At 44.3% G+C, this 22,624-nt stretch overlaps 1 protein-coding gene across 2 annotated transcripts in view; it reads right to left on the bottom strand.

Moving 5' to 3' along the window:
* Window positions 1-17,710, bottom strand: part of SATB2 (SATB homeobox 2) — a 203,190-nt gene extending 185,480 nt beyond the window's left edge. The window contains exons 1-2 of one of the 2 annotated variants that reach the window (XM_061380931.1): window positions 17,545-17,710; window positions 12,896-13,123 (exon numbers count right to left, since the gene is read on the bottom strand). In XM_061380931.1, coding sequence (XP_061236915.1) covers window positions 12,896-13,064 — 169 coding nt within the window. In that variant the 5' untranslated portion in view covers window positions 13,065-13,123; window positions 17,545-17,710. Of the gene's footprint in view, window positions 1-12,895; window positions 13,124-14,395; window positions 14,847-17,544 lie in introns of those variants that run through there. The other variant, XM_061380924.1, reaches the window with a different exon arrangement.
* Window positions 17,711-22,624: the final 4,914 nt, after the last annotated feature.

Raw genomic sequence — 22,624 nt, forward strand, 5'->3', positions numbered from 1 at the left:
GCTCTGCCTAAATGTTATTTTATCTAATTTAACCGTTAAAAAACCCTTGATTAATTTCTCCAGTGTAGTGTTAAGGAAAGCTAACTATACTGAGGTTCTCTAGCAAGGAATTAATAAAGGAATCAAGCACTTGGCTCTCAATAAGACAAGACTACCCAGATTTCTAGCGGGAATATTCCAGAGCACAAGCATGTTTTCTTTGGGGAGTTTAACTCACCAAAATTATTAAAAATTGAGATCAAACACTAGTGCAAAGCCCCAAAGGAAATCATACTAGAGTGGAGAGATTTTTATCAAATGAAAACCTGAAAAGGTAAAGTTTTTATAGTGAGAAATAAAAGGCTTTCTCCCTTACAAGAAAAAAATCCTGCTGCCCTATATCTATGTTTAGGGTTCAAATAGCAAAACATATACAGATATTTAATAAGTGTATAAAGATCGTCACTGTGAAATGAATGCAAATTTCACAAAGCCAAGCTTAAACAGACAGGCAGCCATTACCATCCTTTCCCAACCACTAAAAGCCATTCTCATTCTTGTACCTAACAAATGCCTCCACTGAGATGTAATAGCAACCAGGTCCTTGAAATGGCTAACACTGGGAGGTAAAAAAGAAAAGAACAGGAGGGGAGAGCAAGAAAGCCAAAATCATACTGTGTATTCTGCAGTTCCCTAAGGGGACACTGAGCTCTCTAGATTGCAGTACATAGGATATTATTATTGTGACTGAAATGAAGTTAATAAAACCCAGCATACAGACTGGGGAAACTCAGGTCCCCACTGATGGAATACTTCCCACACAACGTATTTTAAGCATATATGTACCTGTGTAATTTATAGTAGTTACTTAAATAAGAAAAACAAAACAGAAAAAACTAGGATATTGTTTTTCATTTTATGATTCTAAGACATCTCTTTATAATTTACATCATTTCCCAAAGGCAATATTAAATTTGATATTATAAAACCAAAGAGACTATTTCAGCTCCTGAATGTAAATATACTGAAACTCTTAACCTCATTCTTGATGTTATCGAAAGGATATCACCCAATCATAGGATGAATGTAATTCCATTTTTAACTATCTTTGAAAAGTGTCACAAAAGCCCAAAGTGATTTGTCTCCTGGAAAAAAAAAAAGTCATAAACCTTTATCCTAAAGAAAATATATATGTTTCTACCTTTCTTAAAGCACAAAAACCCTGGGAGACCACTGCACTATTTTAGATTGGGGTTAATCCCAGATATGGAATATCCCAACTTCAAAAAGATTTCATTCTTTCTAGATTCCCTGAGTTCACAAGTTATTTAACTCAAGAACAATTTCTGAGCCACAACATGAAGCATATTAATGTAGTTTCTCCCTGTCCCTTGAGAGGCCACAATTTTAAAATAGTTCTCATCTCACGGGCTCAAAACAAACTACCAGAAAGACAAGTCAAAGGCTCTGTTTTGAAATCAGCCTTAAAGGAGAAAGGGGTTGTTTTGGAGGTTAATTCAGAGGCGCAGGTTTAGGTATAGGCTTGTGGGTACACTCCTCACTTGCCTGCCATACTGACAGAGACTATCTCAGCGCCACCGCTATGCAGATCTGGATAAAGATGACAAAAGAAACTCTACCTAACAGGTTCCATGAAGATGGGTTCATTTCTTTACTTTGCTAGCAGGAGTAGGATCGACAATCAGATATGTTTTCAGAGAGCAAGCCTGTGTTTATTATATACATGAGAGGCTGGCTGTGAGAAAGACGACTTCACTGACTCACATCAAAGGAAGCAAAGAGCTGCATCTCAGAAGCCTTCCTGGCTTGAAAAGAACTGTCTCCCTCTAACTCGCTTTCAAGCTATACATCAATCTTCAATATAATTATGTTTGACAGAATATAAGCTCTCGGCAGTTAACTTGTTTACAATAAATGCTTAGTTTGGGTACACGGACTGTATTTCAGTCTTAGAAATATCAAACGCAAACCTACAACAGTCCCACTATCCGGCTGAGAATTATTTTGCTATAAATCTTTTTATTGGGGGGCTGAGGGAATTACTTTGCAGTTTGTTTTCCACTAACCACTTGGAACAGTATAAAAAGAGGTACATTTATACTCTGACCCTGGGCTAATTGGAATTCTATACATTTTCACAGGAGAGCGTGCGGTATCAATCCTGAATATGAAGGTCGGCGCCTAGACAGTTTCACCATGGCGGCAAAAAAACACGTGTGCAGCAAAATGGCTCTCACTAAGGGCACAGCATTCTCCTTCAGCTCTTTTTCTCCTCCAAGTCTCTTGGGAACTAACAACCATTTGTGACGGCATTGGCAGACTTTCAATAGTAAGCTCCAGTTGAGGGGTGAGGGGTGATAAGTTAGCCGTAAAAATGTGCTGAAGGCTCAAACTCACTATATGAATGGACCTGTAAATAGAGTAAGTCATGCTGAATGTTAACTGGAGATTCATCTGAGAAGAAAAAAGAAAATCAGGATCACCTTGTTCATTGTTATCAAGTGCCTTTACTTGAGTCTTAAATGAGTAATAACTTGCCTTTCAGTGAACAATTTGCTCCTCTTATACCCCCTAAATAACAAAGGATGTTCATTCCTCTAGTACCACATCTTCCAAGGCTACAGGACAAAATCTTATCTGAATGGACCCTGGTGAGCTGAAAGCTGGCAAAGCTTCAGGAGAACTCTGGTTTAGCCTCACTCTCCTCCATGAGCTACTTCCAGGCATGCATCCTCACTAGCATTCTGAACCCTTTCTCGTTTGCAGATCATGACAAACTAATCATCGCAGTTTCCTCTCTTGTTTCTTAATTTCACAAACACCTTGTTACCAGATTTCTATGATAACTCAACTTTAACATAGTATTCGTATAATATATTAAAGAGATCATTTTAAGAAACCTAGTTGAAGTTTACTTTCCAAAATAATACTGGGGAAATGTCATTCCTTTATTACTTAACAATGAGATCCCAACTTCTTTCCTTCTAGTCAATGTTATCATTTCAGGCAACATAGAGAATTTTTTAAGTCTTTCAGCTTCTAATAAAGAAGACACGTAAGTGATTTGTAAGTTTCAAGAGTCCTCAAATATATTTTTTTTAAAAAAACTTGTCACATGACTTCAGTATGAGAGAAAGAAAGGAAAAATATTTTCTCTGAATTATCAACCTCACAGATCTTTTTTGTTAATATCAAAAGCACTAGTTTGCAACATGAACTAATGGAAAATTGTTAAATTCACCTAAAATAATCACTTCTTTTTTTGATTTAAATAAGCCCTTTTAAAACCTTGACTATTTAACTGCTATTTACTTAGGGGAGGGGAGACATGGAGAAGGTGACTGATGAAAAAAAAAACAGTTTTTTTTTTTTTTATTGTACAACAAAAATTCCCTCCAAGGCAAAAAGACATTATGCCAAGTTCCACCCAGAATTAATGTTTAGGTTTAAATTATAAAGCCCAGAAAAAATGGAACCACTAATAGACCCTTAAAGCTCGTGGCATTCGTCAATGATGTTAGGTTATGTAAATGTTAAAACTGAAAAACCTTTTGCTGACAAAAGTATTTTAATGAAAGCACCATTAACTAGACTCTCTAAACTGAAATTTTTTAAAAAAGAAAAAAAAGAAGCTTTTTGAGCTGTATGACATAAATTCCAGTCTGAAAGGGATTATGCTTTGGACAGTTCTGGGATTATGAGACCTCCACCAGGAAGGGTTTACTGCCTATCTTATTCCTTTCATTTTGTTACTCTCAGAAAGGTTTTTAAAGATTGAACCCAAGAAAACTCTTAGCTACAAACCAAAGAAATAGTCTCCTCTAACTCTGTCAACTGAGTCCAACCTTGGGCTCCAGCTGCTCTGATGACCAACCTCATTTGTGGTTTTAGTATCCACACGACAGGGGTTAACTCCCCTGTTTGGGCTAACTCTACTGTCATCACCCAAGTTTCCAAGCACACGCAATTCTATGAACAGAGTAAGAAATACAGCCTACAGTGAAACAACAGTAGCCACCGATTTCAGCGGCTGCCAGTCAGCTCATTCCAAGTTGCTGAAAGCGCTGCCCTGGGGAATGAGGGCTCAGCAGTGTGAAGGATTATCAATTCAATGGTTCCAAAGATTGCAGACAGCAGCCAAAGCCTATGCATCTCAGAGGACAGTGTATATCACCTATGTGAATGTCTGGTGATACGTCTGTGTGGAAACTTGGGGTCCCCCCACAATGCCACATATGCCAAGAAAAAATAAGGGTGTTCATTATTCATCTTCAACTCTCTCCCCCCCATCTTGGCTGTTCTTCCATCAGCCAGAGGAGGAAGAGCAGCAGGCCCAGGGACCACACCTAACCCTTACTTTGCAGGGCTTTGTAACAAGAGAAACATTCATTACTGTTTACTTCCATTTACACAGGTGAAAAAGAGGGAGGGAGAGAGAAAGAGAGAAGGCAGTTACTCCTGCAGGTAGAATATAAGAAATTGTGATTCCCCATCTTCAACTGTGTATGAAGACAAACCAATAAGCACTTTCCATGTCTCCTGAGCAACTACACCCAGGAGCTCCTCTCGGAACTTCCCAGGGCATAGTGAGAACCAAACAGTCTCTCCCCAAAACAGAATTTAGCTAGTAAACACAGCAAAGTAAGTGAAAAGCACTTCAGTTTTTCTGCATCTTCTCCAAGACTAAAAATTGGTACATTGTATGACAGGTCCACCTCATTTTTCTTAATGATGTTTTTATTATTCTTTCACTCAATTAAAGCAGAAATGGATATTGCATCTTCTGACTGTATAATTGTTATTGTAATCTGTTTTCGATCACTGCTTGGGAAATGGGTCCAAAACAACATAAACTCTCCACTGCCTCAGAAAGCAAGTCATTTTCTTTTACTACGACACTTAAAGAGACATTTATCATGCTGCTCTGTTAGCATCTTTGGGTTATGAATAAAGAAAGTTCTTGTTCTGTTAACCAAAAATAATAATAATATTTTGAAAACATTGCTATTTTAAGAGTTTTGATATGAATGTATTTTCCTAGTAAGCTATCAGTTTTTCCTTTTCTTATATGCATATACAAATAACTGGAACAAGCACAATAAAAATAAACAATTTTAATATGGGGAATAATCAGGAAATTTGAAAATCAATCTTATCCAGTTATGAAAGAACAGATACACTTGCTTTCTAGCCAAATTGTTTTTAAGAAGTAAAAAATATTTTTTAAAGAAATAAGAAGATATCTGTGCTTAATATTATGAAATTAAAATTGTTTCTATGAAAGATGCAAATCACTTCTGTCAGATCTTAGTGCTCTGAAAAACAATTTCTCTAACCAGAGTCTCTATTAATTTTGTTCATATCTGTGCAAGTCTTCAATAAAACAAAGTCACAGAGCTACTGTGCACATTTCAATAACCATGCAACCATCAGTAAGCACCAAAAAGTTACTCTGGTGTGAAATGCACCCCTTTTCATATACAGTAGCTTGCAGCATTTCTCCTTAACTTTTTAAAAATCTTTTTTGTTATGTTATGCTATAGTTGAACAGCCCACTGTGCTAACCGAACTTCATTCCAGTGATAAGGCAACTAGTTAAGGGTAGAAACTAATCTGTCTTACACACTAGCAAGTAGTAATAATACCGAGAGCAATCAAAATTGAACTATACATCCCCCAGACAGTTTTATTATCCTAATGTGTCCTAAACACATATAAAGAACATTCCTAGTACAATATAGAAAGTGAAGTGAAGTCACTCAGTCGTGTCCGACTCTTTGCGACCCCATGGACTGTAGTACAATATAAGACTCTCATAATTTGCTCATAACTTTATTGCAAAGTTCAAATTCTGGAAATTTCTATTAAGGATTTTTTTTTCCATTTTAAGCATTTGTCAACTAATAACTATCATATTCACAAGCTTATTTTTAATATTTTTAAAGATATACACATCAATTAAGAATGGAAAAATATAACCAAAAACCTAATCATCATAATTATACATCTACAGCACATTTACTCTATATTAGGTCATTTTTAGCTGGTTAATTAAAAATCTGAAATAATTAAAAACTGCAAATGAGAAGCAAAAGTTGCAGAAACAATTTCTGATGTAGCCTTTCACTGCCTCTTAGTTATACTGATTTCACCACAATTTTTAAATCATTTGCTATCAAACAGCACAATAACTGTGTCAATTGAAAACAAAAAAAAAATTATATGTATAGATGGAGTCCCATGACTTTGAAAACTCCATCACAGATCATTTTTACATAAATACTTTGTAACATAAAGTCCTTGTGGGGCTTGTTTCATGTAAAAGAAGAAAATAAATGTTTGGTTGATCACTGAATTCAGAAATATAGAAAATAACACACTATAGAGGCCACATCTATACTTTTTTGGAAATGTGTGAGTCCTTAACTGGCTTTTGTTTTAACTCATACTTCACTTCCACTCAGGGGCGGTCTACTTTGACTTTGAAGCATCTATCACATTACCCGTAAGTAGTAGGATAATGAATCCTTTGTATATAAAAATCCATTTTTAACACATAGACATTTCCAAACCTCTACTGCACTTTAAAATAAAAGGAATCCACGGCTCTCCATATTGACATCCTAAATTAATGCTGGAGAGCAGTGGTGATTGGAAGTGAGAAAGCTCCAATACAATCAAAGTCAGCAGAAGGAAACCATTCATTTTTAAGTCATTATAAAGAAAACAAAAGGCAAACTCTCTTCTTCATTTTTGAGCTAAACATAAAGGTCTCCTACTTGAAACCATTTTCAGTTCTTTCCCTCTTTCTTTTCTTTTCTCTCTTTCTCTCTCCCCACCCTCCTTCCTTTCTTTCTTTCCTTTTTTCCAAAAAATAATGAGTTAAAATGTATGGGTTAGATCCAACATTTCACTGCTGTTCTTATTCTTGGGGAGTTGGGGGGGAGGGGGAACTTGCTGCCAAAGCTTCAGAAAAGAGAGTTTGGGCTGCTAATTTTCCGTTCACAAAATCTAAATTCCCGTTATGCATCTCACACAACTCATGAAATAATATGAAACAGTATTATATCACTGCAAATTGAGACATTTTTATCAAAATAAAGAGTGATGATGCCAACATTTCATTTGTCATTTCCCACTTGTCACTTTTCACTGACAAACTGTTACACATACAACTTTTGTCAAATGCTCCATCCTTAAATACGTTCCAAAATGCCATTGTATCTCAGCATTCATGTAAGGAAGATAGTAAAACTACTATGTGACCACACATTAGTTATGCAAGTTTTTTAAAAAGCCTACTTATTAGATAAAAGTATAAATAACATTTTATTTATTTACATGCTATGTCAGATAAAGTTTGGCTTCCTGAAATAAAGCAAACTACGTACATACTTTTTGCATGTATACATATGGCTGAGTCCCTTCACTGTTCACCTGAAACTATCACAACATTGTTAATCGCTACACTCCAATACAAAATAACAAGTTAAATAAAAAACTATGTACATATTTTTTTTGCACCTAATATGAGATTACTAGTTACAAGAAACTTTTTTAATGATGAGAAATTGTCATTATTATCTCAATAGAAACTTAAAAACCCTTAAAAGACCAAAGAAAATAATTTGAAATTCATCTAACTCTGTCAATTTGTGTTTTTTTATATATCATATTAACTGTCTCTGCACTAAATCATAAAAAAGAAAAAAAAAAGAGTTTTAAATTATCAAAGTAGTACCACCAAGTTTGACTGCTTACCAGATTTGCCTTGTCAGATACACCAAATAATTACTATGTCTTGCCTGGAATAAAACTGATTTCCACATTTTAAAAATAACTCAAAATTAATTTTCTTAGATGTTTAATAAATTATAATTAGTCTGTTTCCTTCCCTACAGATAGGTAGGCAAAATATATACATACATTCACACAAGGGGAGAAGAATTAACACAGGATATGTAGTATGTACAGACTGATACTCAGTCACAACCCCCTGGAGAAAGAGGATATTACCTATTGTCCGCAGGGGTTAAAAAACAGATGCTTTAAGGGATATCTATGCAGTTTCAATACACACACATACACATATTTCATTCAGATGATTTTGAATATATAATGGTCAGTGGGTTTCTACTAATGGAATATAAGGCTTCCAAAACTACTCGAAACATCAAATTATGCTCAGGACTTTGAGGGGCGGATACCCTATGTTCTGTTTAATGTGTATGTTTCATTGCATATATTTTTTTTTAACCAAGTATATCTTTATTTTAATAACAGCCCAAGGACAGAAAACACTTTAGAGAGGGCTATTTTTCTACCTCAGCAAAACTACAGAGGACATACAAGACTGTTGGATGACCCCAAAGCCTAAGTTCATTCTATTTAGAAGAACTTAAACCCTTAAAAAAAAAAAAAATGGAATAGAAGAGGGAAATACAATCTTTTCACTTCTAAAGTAATAACATGAGTCTTCCCCACAAGCATAATGGTGTTGTATATCCTTAGTTACAAAGAATTTAATGAGTTTTCTCCATTTTGCCTATGTTGACAATCTGTTTCAAATTTCTAAGTATTTTATACATGTCTATAAGTCAGTATCTATACTCTTTCATATCTGCACTCCTTTCAAAATGTAAAATGTCTCTCTATAAGTGCTCCTATGGTGGCTACACCTGACTTGAAGTGCATTTCTTTTAATCGAAAAGGAAATGTTCCACATGCAGATAATTAACACTGTAGACAGTGTTCAGCTCTAAATGAGGCCCTGCCCCACAATCATGATCACATTTGCTTCCCAATTTGAGTACATCAGCATGTATTGCATAATGATATTTTCCCCCTTCCAACAAGACAGTTGTGTTCTTAAAAGGGCTGACCGGTAGCAAGAAGAAAAGGTCTACTTGGGGTCCAAGAGTTATAACTTCAATAGACAATTCTTCACCAAAATTAAATGGTTGTTTTAAAAACTAATTTTTCCCCCCCAAAGCTAATTTTTTTTCAAAAAAAAAAAAGCAAGATATTCCTAGTGTTTAAACATTTTCCTTTGAACTCTAGAACATTTAACACCAAAACAAAACAAAAAAATCATCAAAATTCAAAGGAAAATGGAAAATATCAAAAAGATTTCTGATGTTTAATGCCTCCTATCAGCAAATACACCATCTGGTATACTCTAGCGCTGTTCATTCAGTTTAAATAAAGCTGTCTGAAAGTTCTTCTTTAAGCCAAACATTAAAAAATGAAAATGCTTGTGTTAACAATGAATGAAGCACAGTAATTTATTGCTATTAAGGCACAACTGGCCAGTGCCTTTCAGCAGTCCAGGAGGAAAGCAGAATGCCTTGCTTCCTCGGGAAACTTGATTGGCATCACTTTCATTTTATGCTGTAGGTTTCGTGGCTGAAGCATTGCATACAGCTGAACATTTTAGGTACTTATGCTAATGGTGGTAAAGGATCATCTGATTCTTATATTCATCATCCTTAATAATCTTTTCTTTTTCTAAGTCTTCAAATAGATCTGTAAGTTTTAATCAACAATTTCACGAATATAAATTTCCCCACCATTAATCACCCTTTTTCAAAATCCTTATGGAGTGAATTACTAGCTGAGAGGGGACGCCAATTCTAGTAAGTGAATGTTACCCAGCAGGGATATAAAGCTGTCAACACCGTGGTGCTCTTGCTTGCTCTAAACTCTCTCCCAGCCTTCATATGTTTTTTAAAGAGATATTAGCCTTTTTTTTCCTAAGGACCTTCTATAAAAGCTGACTGTCATATATATCTGAGCACTTATATTTTATTACATACACGCTTTAAAACATACTGCTTAGATAAGAGCAAATACAGCCTAGAAAGTGTTAGAAATACAAAGCAAAATTGATCTACTTTCTTATAGTCTTCTAAAGCTAACCACACTGTAAACAACACACTTCTAAGTCCCCCTATTAAAACAGAATCCTGTGATAGTCTTTCTACCACCTCATCCAGTCAAATCCAGACACTAAAATGATCTCTCTTTTGGAAAAAAAAAAAAAATTTAGTTCTCATCAAAAAACACAGCAAACTCTCTCTCCCTCTAGAAAAGTAGTGACAGCAACAGAATTTATTATGGCAACCAACGCATTCAGAAACATTTATTTACCTATTTATCAGAAGCAGTAAGATAAACTGCCATTTTATTGAGTAGCCAATTAACTTAATGATTTCCCCTATTTTTAGGGGGAGACTATTTAAGAAAGAGAATCACTAAAGATTAACTAACACATCTTCCCAAATTTTGAGCTCTGTTTTATTATTATTATTGTTATTTATTATTACAGCCATCTTTACAACATTGACAAGACTGCAGTATATCTGAAAATGGTAATAAATGATGCAGAGCTATAAATATTTTTGTAGTTGTCTAGGGTTATTATATTGCTTCATAAAGAATATTTAAACAAGAAGAGGTAGGATAATAGAAATATAATCTACTTTATATATACTCTATGTTCCCCTGCAATCATTTCAATTATAAAAGAACTACTACATAGAAATATTATCTTAAATATTTTTAAAATTTAGAATGTGCATTTTTAAAAACACTTTGCTTTTCTCCAATCTATATATATGATTAAAAGTTATAATGAAGTAAAATTACGTATCTCAATGTACTTTTGGAAACTATCCATATATAAACTTAAACCCACAAAATAATCATTAACATTCAATAAGAAAACTTTGCACTATTGAAATGTTATGTTCTAAGTTGTTATATTTTAAAACTTCCTAAATGAAAATTTTTCCAATCTATTATGTTCTACAGAGTAAAATCTTTAAAAAAAAAATCTTTAAAAATCCACTCTATGTAAACTATTTTATCCACTTTACTATTACATATCATAAACGGTACTTATTGAGACAAAATAATGTCATTTTTATTTTCAATTTGGGAAGCAGCAGAGATCTTTGATATTACTAAATTAAGTTAAAGCTCAGAAAAAGTGACTAAACCAGCTTATTGAAACAAATTTATTACTTCTCACCAAGGCTTCATATTTGTCTCTATCAAATTTGTAGTAAGTGGTCAAATGTGAATTATCACCTACAAAAATATGAAAAGTAACTGTTATTTTACACTGAAGGTATCCCTGGTCAACAAAATCAAGTAGTTTCTTTCACAGTTCAGTAAGATATAGGAAGGAAAGAAAAACTTGCTTTAGGAAAGTACAATTGTTAATCATTACATTCTAAAATGTTTAGAGACTTCTTTCAATTTAGGGAGTTTAGAAAGAAACCAAAATTTCAGCCCAGGCTTTTTGGGTTTTTTCCCTTATGTATAAGGCCACTTTGAGAACACATCCTCTCCAAGGATTTCCAAAAGCTTTTCAACCCAACATCACTAGCACTTATCATGTCATCTCACCTTTGGTCCCACCATGTTCACTATATATTTTTCTTTCTTGTATGCATATACTAAAAAATGGTATCAGAAGTCCGAAGTTATTCTTTCAGTCTCAAGACAGCACATTAATAAACACTATTTCTAAAAAGTGAGTCACAAAACTACGAAGTTTTCTTTTGCTTCAAGTCCCTAAAATGAAAGATACATAAGCCCACAATCTATAGCCAAATAATTTTATTAAAGCTTTAAAAATTGAGCAAATGAGTACTTTGCAAGGGAGATGATTAATATAAGGAACTAAAGCAAACCATCCTGAATGCCTACAAGAAATAGTAATAATAAAATAAGTAAAACCAAAAGCCTGTTCTTTTATAAATTGTCCATTGTCTGTTTATAAAATTTCTTTAAAAGGGACTGGATATTTCGAATTAAGTCTTTACTTGGAAATACACACAATGGCTATTTAGAGCAGGAGAACTTATCACTAACTTTCCCTAGGGTTTTGTTTCATTTCAGGCAGGCTAATGAAAGAGTAACATTAAATAGGCTAATACTGAAAATATTAGGGGGGAAAAACTTTTAGAAGCAAAAAATTTTTAATTAGTAATTTATGTCAAACACACACAAAAAAACTGCATGCCATGTAGAACTGTGTATTTACATGTATAAAACAACTAAGGAAATGTCCTATAAACCTCAAAATATTTTAATAGTGTTTAAATTTCTTTCATATCTTTACTTCATAAAATTACTTTCCCTAACCACTTTAAAAGAAAGTGGTTGTTTAAGTAGTAAACACTGCAAAAGATTTTAAGTAATATTAAGTTCTTGGAAAGAAAAACAGCATGTAGCCAATAAGATCACTATACCATTTTTACCTGTTGTGCTATATAATCCCGTAACAAAGTTACAAATGCATATAACTTTAAACTTTATTTTTTTTTAAACGGTAGCATTAAAGTCTCTAAGGGCCTGACAGATTCGCAGGGATTCTTTATTTCCCACTTGAAATAAAGTGGCTGGAAATACTCCCTGTTGCTAATCATTTGTCTCTAAGTACTGTCCTAACTAATAAAGTAACATCAACACCCTTGCTCCTGGTCTAACCTGAGCATTCAAGATTAGTCCATAAAAGCGATCGCACCTAAACTCCATCCCTACAACAGACACTCTTGAGGCAAAGCAAAAGAGTTAGATCACTAAAAAGCTCTCTAGGAAAATCTAGAAACAGTTAGCTGGCTGTGACATAAACCTGCCAACACCTCAGCACATAGTGGCAAAGTGCCCAAAAAATGCCACCCTCCGGGTAAACCACTTTCTTGTTTTAACTCGAGATGAAGCTACCAGTTGCAGAAGAGAGGCGACGGGGGCATTATTTGGCAACCTGGAACTCACTTCCTGTAACCCTACACCGCGACAGCGCCTAATCAACCTGAACCCTGACACCCGGGCCTTGATCGCCCCGGCCGCGGGCTGCGCGCGCCTCCCCGCTCCGGGCTGTTACCTCCCACGGCCTTGGCCACGGCGCCGTTGGGCCTCCCGCGGGCTCCCATGGGGCTGCCGTTCTGCTCCAGCCGGGCCACCTTCGCCGAGGGAGGACCCTTGACGTCCGGACTGCCGCTCCGCCGGTCGGGGCTGTCCCGCAGACACGGGCTCTCGCTCCGCCGCTCCATGCTGCTCCGACTTGGAGACAAAGTTCCCACCGGCAGGTCGCAATAAAACGCGCAGGGACCTAAGGAGGGGGCGGGGGGGAAAGGGGAGGGAAAGAAAAAAAAAGAGGGAAAACCGCTCACACACGTGATAGACGTTTAGGCCAGTGGGGCAGCGCGCCGCACCAAAGCCACCCAAACTTCCTCCCACGCTGCCCGAGGGGCCCGAACATCGGTTGGCCGGGGAAACCGGACCCAACCTGACACTCGGTGGCCCACAGCAAACCCAGAACTTGGGTTGCCGCGACCCTGCTGCTCCCCAGAAGTTAGCTCTCGGTCACGAAGTCCAGCCCCTCGCCCAGGGGCGCCCAGAAGTGATCCATTCATTGGGACAGGATTGGCATGACCCATTCTCGGGTGCGACGGCCTTGCTGTCGGAGGGAGGAGGGGTCAGGGTTGCGGAAGAAATGAACTTCATAAAAAGACATCGCACGCACTCAAGGAGGGGTTGGGGTGCACACAAGTCCATAAGAAAACAAATTAACCACACGATGAAGGCGCTCTGAATCGCCCGGCAGTAGGCAAAGGCCTGGCAAAAAGACCCTTGAATCCCTGCTGTTTATCTTTCCCGAGCATGTCTTGGGACACACACACACACACTTTGCACAAAATCAACCCTAATTCCACATTAATAAGCATTCCAAAACACTTGGAGATATTGATCAGAGTAATCTTCTGAATAACCTTCACCTCAAGGGCGGGGGCTACAGTCATTATTATTTTGGAACGTTATCTTCATCCGATCCTGAGTTTTGTTTTCAAAAGCTCTTCAGGATAAAATACAAAATTAAAAAGCAGTTGAATTATTAGGTGCGTGAGGGAGCAGCCTTCATCAACCCCAATTTTTAAATCTCCCAAAGTTTTCTTCTGGGTCGCTTGGCTGGCAGCGCGCTCCTCACAGAGCCCGCAGATCTCCGCACCCCTGGATTTTTGAGAGGGTGGAGACGCAGGAGGAAACACCTGATGAAAAGGCACTCACATTGTCACTGACATCCCGGAGAAGCTGGAACCCGGCGCAACAAAGTGCGCTGGGAATCCTCGCGGGCGCTCAGGTTGTGAGAGAAGCCGCGTCGCCACGGCTCGAGGAGACAAGGTGGGGGTGGCGAAGGGGAGGTGAGAGGAGGGATGCGAGAGATGCGGAGGCTGAGCTCGAGGGCTGAGGGCGAAGGCTGCGCCCGCACTCCCTCCGCTGCGCTGTCCTAGAGAGCGAGAGCCGCGGGGAGGGAACCTAGCCGGACCCGGGGCTTCCCCGGACTCCCGAGCTTGGCGCGGGCGCCTTCGCCCTGAGTACTTACTGCTCACAGTCTGTCTGTAACTTGGCTGGCTGGGGCTCTGTCCATGGAGCAAAAGTAGAGAATCCAGGGTGGAAAGTTTCTGGTGATATGCTTTGCAGTGTTCTCCTAGTCTTCCTTTCTCTTTACTCTTTTCCCTTTCCTCTTTCCCAGGTCCAAACGTTTAAGGTCCTGGGTCAGGGTGTCTTCTTAGTGCGGCGATGATGGTTGTTATGATGATGATGATGATGGGGGGGTTGGGTGGGGGGAAGAGGGAGGAGGAGTAGAGGGAAAGGAGGGCTCCTCTAAAGGGGCACCCGAGCGAGCGCGGGAGGAGGCGACGGAGGAGGGGAGAAGAGAGAAGGAGGCTGAAAAAGCCTTTTCACACCTTCGGGAAGGAGACCCTTTCTGGAAAGAAAGGGCTGAGAACTGGGAGGCGGCGGAGGCGGGTCGGGGCTGCAGCTTCGCGGGGCCGCTAGCTCGCGAGGAGGCGCGGCCGAAGAAGCCGTAGGGCCGGTGCCACTGAGAATCGAGAAGGCGCAGGGACCTGGGACCGCGCGCGGGAGCAAAAGCGGCGGCCGCCGCAGCTGTCACCTCCAGCCTCTCCCCTCTCGGCCGGCGCCGCCGCCAGCAGCCGGAGCCGGACTCACTGACGAGCCGCAGAGGGAGACACAGTGAGAGGGAGATGATTATTAGTTGCGTTGAGTCATCAGGCAAAGTGAGTCCTTTTGGGTTGTCCTCGGTTTCCGATTTCTCCCCCTCCCCCTTTCCGTCCCCAGATCTAGCGCCTTCAAAATAATAATTTGGGGTGGGGGTAGGGGAAGTCTCTGGGTTATTTCGGGATGGGGGTTGGGGGGGAGAGATCTAAACCCGAGCCAGACTGGTCCAACGCATTGAAGGAGAGTGGGGGGCGGGGAGGAGGGCCGGGGAGGTTGCGGGGGGAGGGGGGCCCCGCCTGGCAGGAAATTAAACATCAATCAATCAATCGCTGTGAGCCAGGCGACCCAACAGCAGCGGGGCTGCAGAGGAGGCTGAGGGACTGAAGAGGGGAGGGTGGAGAGCTGGGAGGAGGGAGAAGAAGGAAGAGAGAGAGAGTCGGCGGTGGGAGAGCCGTGTGGCGAGGACCGCGCGCGCGCGCGCGAGGCGGCGGAGGACCGATAGCAGGGAACCGAGTGCCGCGCGAGGCGGTGGCCGCGGCTGGTGGGTGGGTGCGCCCGGGTGAAGGCGGGCGCTGCGGCCCGGGGTCTCTTCTTCCTCCTCCTCCTCCTCGTGGCGGGTCCAGGGCGCGGCCGCCTCGCCCAGCCCAGAGGCGCACTAGTCCCGGCGCGGAGGCTGCGGCGGCGACGAGACTAGCACTGGTTGCCTGGTCGCCCGGCGAAGGCACAGACCCACGCGCAGGAGGCAACCGCGGCTGCCTCGGCTCCGGGTTCTACTAACTACGCGGAGTACTTTCGACTTTGGAGATAGGAGGGCTATCGCCTCCCCCACCCACCGCCTCCGCCCACCACCCACCGCCTCCGCCCCTCCGAACAACTTTTCCCGGTGCCTGGGAGCTCCCCCTCAGCGCGGAGCCAGCCGTCCGGGCCCGCCGCGCCGCCGCACGCGCGGGGAAGGCCGCCTCTCGCTCAGAGCTGGCACGGCCGTGGGTCCAGAACAATAGCCCGGGTGTCCCGAATGGCAGGCGCACCGGCACTGCCCGCCGGGCTGCGGGTGGCACAGGGAAGAGGGCTGCAGGGGGTGCGCGGGGCGGGGGTCATCCCTGGATGACGTCCCTGGACCTCTCGCAGCGCCGGCGACATGTCGAGCAGCGCAGCCGGGGCCGCCTGCAGGCCGTGACGCGGTGGCAGCGAGGGCGGTGGGGCTGCCAGTCTTCTGGCTGTTGGGCTGGGACTCCTGGGACCCCAAGCCGCTCGGGCCCTAGGCTGTGAGCGCAGCCCTAGAGCTGTGCGGCGAGGACCTGGCCTCCCCACCCCGGGGGAGGCCGTGCGGGGGCGTCCCCAGCAGGTCTCGCGAAAGCGTAACTGAGCCACAAACTTTTGCGGACTCCCGCGGCCGCAGTCGCCCATAGCCCGGCTCTGGCCGCGGTGTTCATTTAAGGTGGCGCCGGCACTAGCTGAGCAGGCCGGTGTCTGGCCGCGCTTTTGTCCCTAAGATCACTCTTGGACGCGGAACCTCCTTAAAGAAAGCACGTGGGCAGAAGCCGCGGCCCCCGCGAGACACTGGGGGCTCCGGCTTACACTCGCGGTCCCGACCTGCGGCGGGAAAATGTGGACGCGTCCCCTCCCGTCTTGAGGCCAGTGAAGCCTCCTGAGGTGGCGGTACCTCTTGTCCTCCCGCACACCTTGGTTCTCCTTCCTAACCCTGGGGACCCCAAGACCTCCCCCCACATCTCGTCGCCTGAGTCGCCGGTCCCCCTTAAGAAGCGCTGACTCTACGGCGGCGCCAGAGGGCCAAACTATATTCGTTTTCGGGAAACGCGCTCGGGGGGCTGTTAATGGAAATTTTGGTCGGGTGTACCCGCAGCGGGAAGCCGCTTCAACCTGGGGTACCCAGAGCTAGGTCGCCGTCCATTCTCCTCACCCAACCGGCGCGCGGTATGCACCCAGCCTCCCCTCAAAAACAGGGAACGGGAAGGTGGGAGAGACTGGAAAAGAAAGGGTCCCAGAAGTGAAACCTGCCCCCGGCCTAAGTCTCAGAGCCCAGAATCCGGAGGACCCTGCACCCAGTCGCCGCCCACCGAGTTCCAAAGGAGCCCGAGGCGACCCCGGAGGCGGTCGGAGCCGGGCGAAGAAAGGAAGCGAGATGGATAGTAAACCTTTGGGGGGCCACCGGGAGTTTTAGGCTGCGTTTTCTTTTCCCGGTTTCCTACCCCCTCCAAACCTCATCCCCCTCCCACCTCCCTAAAAGAAAGGGTTCGAGAAATCGCACAGTTCGGAACAAAGTGCTCAAGCAAACCAACTCGAGGTGGTAGGTTTGGGGCTACAAAGAAACAAAACTGTAAGTTCGATCGACAAACTTTTTTAAAAATCTGTACTATCAAGTCAGAATGGGAAGGGGGTGTTGCAAAAACCAGCTACTACCACTGTCAAAGTTTAAGCCCGTTTTCAAAATGGGGAAAGGCGCATTTCTTATTAATACCTTAACAACGATAATAATGCTGTTTCTTTCCTTACCTTGGTGTTGAACTGCAGAATCCTCCTCCGGATCAATGTCCAAGAACTTAGAAGAATTGGTGATATTAGGACTTCAGTACTTCTGGAAAAAAATGCAAATCGTTTAGCCAGGATCTTTCCTGTCTGATTCGTCACTATTATTATATCTGATGATGCGAATGGTTGGAGCGATTCAATCTTAAGTCATTAATGAGCTATTTTATAAACACTACTGTCCGAAGATCTTCATTTACATTTTGCGAAGGATCACTTCGCACAGGCTTATGTCAACAGCATGATTACGGGGACTTCAGTTACACTCTTATGAACAACACAGCTGTATTGTTAATCGGTTAATATTTTATAAAGTGTAAATATTTTATTATGTTTTGAAAGGAACTATTGATTCTAAATTATTAAACCCCTGAGAAGGGCAATTTAAATAAAGTTTACAATTAAGTACAATTAAATGTACATTGTGGCTAGTTTGTTTTCAGATTCTATACTCTTTTAAACTCATTGATTTTTTCTTTGTTAGAGTTTACTCTTGACCATTTTTAATAATGAAGAAAGTTATCATTTTGGGCAAAAGAATTTTTAAAAAATTTAATTGCATTTAACATAGAAGGAAATGTCAAATACTATGAGTTATAACCAGAAATGTATTTTGAATGCTTGGAGATGGGTGTTTAGATTTTACAAATTTCTTTCCATTTAAAAGGGAAGAATTCTAGGGAATTTTGTGATATATGCCCAGAATGGGTCCCCCCCCACACCACTTGAGTTTTGTCCCTAATAAAGGCCTTTTCTGTTTCAAATTACATGAGCTTTTTACTGCACAACTTTTGTATTGACTTTATTTCAACTGAAGTAAGCGATTCTTTCCAGCATGTTTAATTTTGACAATAAGAAATTTTAAATAACGTTTTTACCTTTTGCTAGGATATTCTACTTTTAAAACAGTAAATAAATTATGATTCAAAAGTTTTGTTTGGTTTTGTTTTATATTCCTCAAGTGGTTTATTTCCAGTTTTAAAACAAAATCACACTTAAGAAAAGAATTGGTTTTAATTACTATTTTCAAAAAATAATTTGATCCCAAATGCATTTTTGCGCATTACAGAATGGCTTGCTCCAGTGCTCAAAGCATGAAGTTCACACTGAGGGACATTTTTATCCCTCAGATTGCTTCTCACTGACGTTTTCGTAGGGAATCTACTCAGATTTTTCCCCCCTTCTTCCCCCACTCCCAATTTTTTTCATATGTCATCTAGTCAAAGGTCGTCTGTCTTTCATAATCACACTGAGATTTGTTATTTTAAAAATCAACGGGTCTTTATACGCTGGACTTAAGTATGTATGTTTTTTCTCATTTCCATGTTCTCCCTCTCCCTCTCTATCTTTTGCCAGGCCTTTCTTCTCCTTTCTTTTATGGCCTGCACTTTTAATGACAACATTTCGTGATTTCTTGATTTCCGAGGGTTCTGCTGTGCTAGCCCTCCGCTCTGGCCAACCTTCCTTCCCTAGTGCCCGCGCGGGAAAGACTAGGCCCGACTGCCCGAGCGCAGGGTGCCGGTGCCGGAGCCGGGCGTGGGATTCTAGCTCCCTGTCGGGCGCCGTGGCCCCAACCATCATCCAGCATCCATCACTAGGCTGCCAGGATTTCAGGTCTGGTCACCCTAGCAAAGAAGCCCTTCCCCGCGGTGCGCCACATCTTAGAGAACACGGGAAAACTGTGCCGCGTTCTCCTTCCACTCCCGAAAGCACAGGGGGTAAATTCTATGGAAATGGCCATCGTCAACTGCCTTCGACGGCTCCTAGGAACCCACGCGGGCCTGCCTCTCCCCCACCCCCACCCCCCTCCAGCCCGGGGCTTGCTCTGCTGGGGGCGAGAGGAGGCGGGAGGGAATCGTTCCTTTCACGTGAAGCCCACAACAGCTCTAAAGCCAGTTTCCGTCGCGGACTGTCCGAGGAGAGTTGGGCGACCAACATTTTCGCAGACTGAATTAACTGCGCGGGGCTGGGACTGAAAACTGGAAGCGCCGTGGGGAAAAGGGCCCCTGGGGCCAGAAAGCTCCACAGGGAACGCGCCTAGAAGGACCGATCGACCGGGGTGGGCTCCTGCCCTTTCTAGGCTGCCCCCGAGGCGTCTGGGGACTGGCCGGAGCGCAGGGGCGGGGGACACTTACTTCGTTATCCGCAAGCCTTGCTTGTTGGCATCAGAGCCGGACAAATCCCAAACCCGCGCCAGGCAAAGATAAATCCCTCCTGGCTCCCGCAGCGGCTCCAGGGGCCTGGGAGGGGCGGAGCGGTGAGGCGGACGTCGGGCCGCCCAAGGCAGGGGCAGTGGACGTGTGCTCCTAGCCTCACCTGAACAAGCCCCTGAGGCCTAGACTGCGAGATGCGTGCCAGGGACACGGCTGATGGGGGAAAGTTGGTGGGCTACCAGTGCGCGTTAGACGGTGAGCGGCGGGACACCCAAGATGCCAGAGGGTCTGGGCGGACGGTGGGGGGGGTGGGGTGGGGGTTCTAGGGAATAAACAGTGCAGAAGTCCCGAGGGCGGGAGGGGACGCGCGAGGCTTGGAACTGCTTCGGGAGAAGACGCGGAACTTTCGGCACCGGGGTCGCAGATGGAACGGAGGGGCGAGGGCGCCGGGGGGGTGGGGGTAGGAGCGCCGACTGCCCTAAGCAAGGAAAACTAGAAGACAGGTTTCGAAGCTAAGGAGAGTTGTTGGTTCGGTGTGCTTTGGCCGCGGCCGCGGGCTGGGAAGCCGGGGAGGGCGGAAGGCCTGCGGGCACCGAGCGCTCACTGCTCCGGCGACAAAGGACAGCGCCCCCGGGGCTCCCGGATCCCTTCATTCTTTTTCAGTCTAGCGCTTAATAACTGGATCTCCTTCTGCAGCCGCGCAGCGAGACAACGACTGGCCTGATAATGTAGTTTTTCTTTAAAAAAATAGAAATCGATTTTCAACCACGGGGTAACGAGGCAAAGGGGGAAAGAAAACGAAACGCCGAAGGAGTCACCGCTACGCCCCCGTGTCCCCACCCAGGGAGACTGGGATTAGAGCCCAGAGTCGCATTTTCTTTCTGTCGGGAAACACCGAGCCAGCCAAGAAAAGTTGGTCGGTCGGTCCCATCTCCGAACCCCGGTCCCGAGGCGGCGAAGAAACCCGCGGGCTCGACTCGTCGTGGCAGCCCAGTCATTCACCCCCAAGCCCGGGGTCACGGCCCGGGTCCCAGCCCCGAGCGCAGGCGTCGACTCCCGACAGCGCCACCGCGTGGGCTGCGGCCCCAACGTGCTGCGCCGGCTCCGTCCTCGGCGTCCCGGAGCCGGCCTTTCGCGATGCCCCCAAGTCCGCCTTGGGGGTTCAGGATGCGGTGGGGGGAGGGGCAGGACCCCAGACCCCGGGCACAACCGGACGACCCAACCTAAAAACGCTCTCTGGCAGACAGAACATCGGCGCGCTCAGTCTGCCCTAACCCCTTGCAATGAAAAGTACACTCGGAAAGTCTAGTCTAGTCCACGGCGGCCCACCGGCACCCCCAAATTCAGACAGGCCAGCTTGCGTCGTGAAACCCGCGCTCACTCCTAGCTGGGACAAAGCGAGCCCAGGAAGCCCAGACCCTAGGCGGCCAAGCCCCGAGCGGCTCCACGAGCGTTTTGCGGCGTGGGGTGATGTCCAACCGCGCCGGAGAGAGCCCGGGTCCCGGGCACTTACTAGAACCAAGGACCAAGCGGGTGTTGGTCTGTATGGCGGCCCAAAGCCTTCCGGAGTGGCGTGGGCCCTGGAGGGTTTTCTGCGTTGGCGACTCGCCTGTTCTCCCCGTATCACGAAGCCCAACGCAAACCCTTAGTCCCCGCAAGGCTTGACCCCCGGGGCCCAGGCGGCATAGACACAGTGTCCTGGGACTCAGTTTTTCCCCACCCCCGCGATACCTTGCCTCCGAGCCCAAGGACCAAGTCCCGCTGAACTGGGCATCACCTGGCGCTGCCTGGGCGCTGCGTCAGGACTCCAGAGCCTCCACGTCGGGCTTAGAGGATTTCAGTGGGTAGGCTGGGATTTATCTTAAAATCAGCTGTTCCTGCGGACGCGCACATACACACACATATTTTGAGAGTCAGCTATGGAAAGGGACATTGTCGCAGAAAGGTGGAAATCCACCTGGTGCCCAGCCCATTACAAAGTTTCCAGGCCCACACAAAACAGGAGCGAGCCCCGGACGCCCAAGCGGCCGCTCGCCGGGTGGCCAGAAGCCTCACCCTCGCAGGGCGCCCGGCCAGCCGCGCGGGTTTGCGCGCTTCGGCAGCGGCCGGTACCCAGCGGCGCCCTAGGGGAGCTGCGCGGTCGGCCCGCTGAGTTCCGGAGCTGGGTATCCGCCTGGCCTGCTCCTCCACGCCTTTTCACGGGCTGCGACCTGTCTCTAAATTTTAATTTCTGAATTCTAATCCCCATATGCAACGCGGAGCTGTCTTGAGTCGGCCAGGCCGGACCCCCTGCCAAGTGGCTCACCTCTGCTTGCGCCGCCTGCTTTTGCCACCGGTGCCAAGGACCGAGCGAGGGGCGGCCGGTCAGGGCGCGGACGCCGTCTGCTCTCCTCCAGGAGCCAACGGCGGGTGCCTGCGGCGTCGCTCGTCCAGCCCTGGGGCTGATTTAAATAACTAATAAGCTCAGAGAAATTTTACAAGGGGAACTTTTCCTTTTAGTATCAATAAAGCCTAGTAATTGGGTTTGTTGGTTACCTAAGCCAGAGGGTTTCCCAGTCTCGCTCGCTCGCTCCCTCTTTTTCTCCTTCTCATTCAGAAGTAACATTTTTAAAAAGCCGACAACTGTGGGTGCGTTTGTGACGGGTGTGCGAGTGTGTGAAAGAAGTTGTTTGTTTCAAAAGTCCTTACCCTGGAGAACAATCATCATTGTCTCTCTATGGTGAAGAGTTTTGAAAGGTGAACTGTTGCTGTTTCACAGGCGGGAAATGTTAACAGAAATTTAAGGTTCAGGATACAAGTAAGGAGGGCGAGGGTCCTTACGGTATTTCCCTTTGCATGTGACAAGGACATTTGCAGTGCTTCCTTAATAGTTTGCATTTTAATTAAGTCTCACT

Source organism: Bos javanicus, chromosome 2 (assembly GCF_032452875.1).
Source record: "Bos javanicus breed banteng chromosome 2, ARS-OSU_banteng_1.0, whole genome shotgun sequence".
NCBI lineage: Eukaryota > Metazoa > Chordata > Mammalia > Artiodactyla > Bovidae > Bos > Bos javanicus.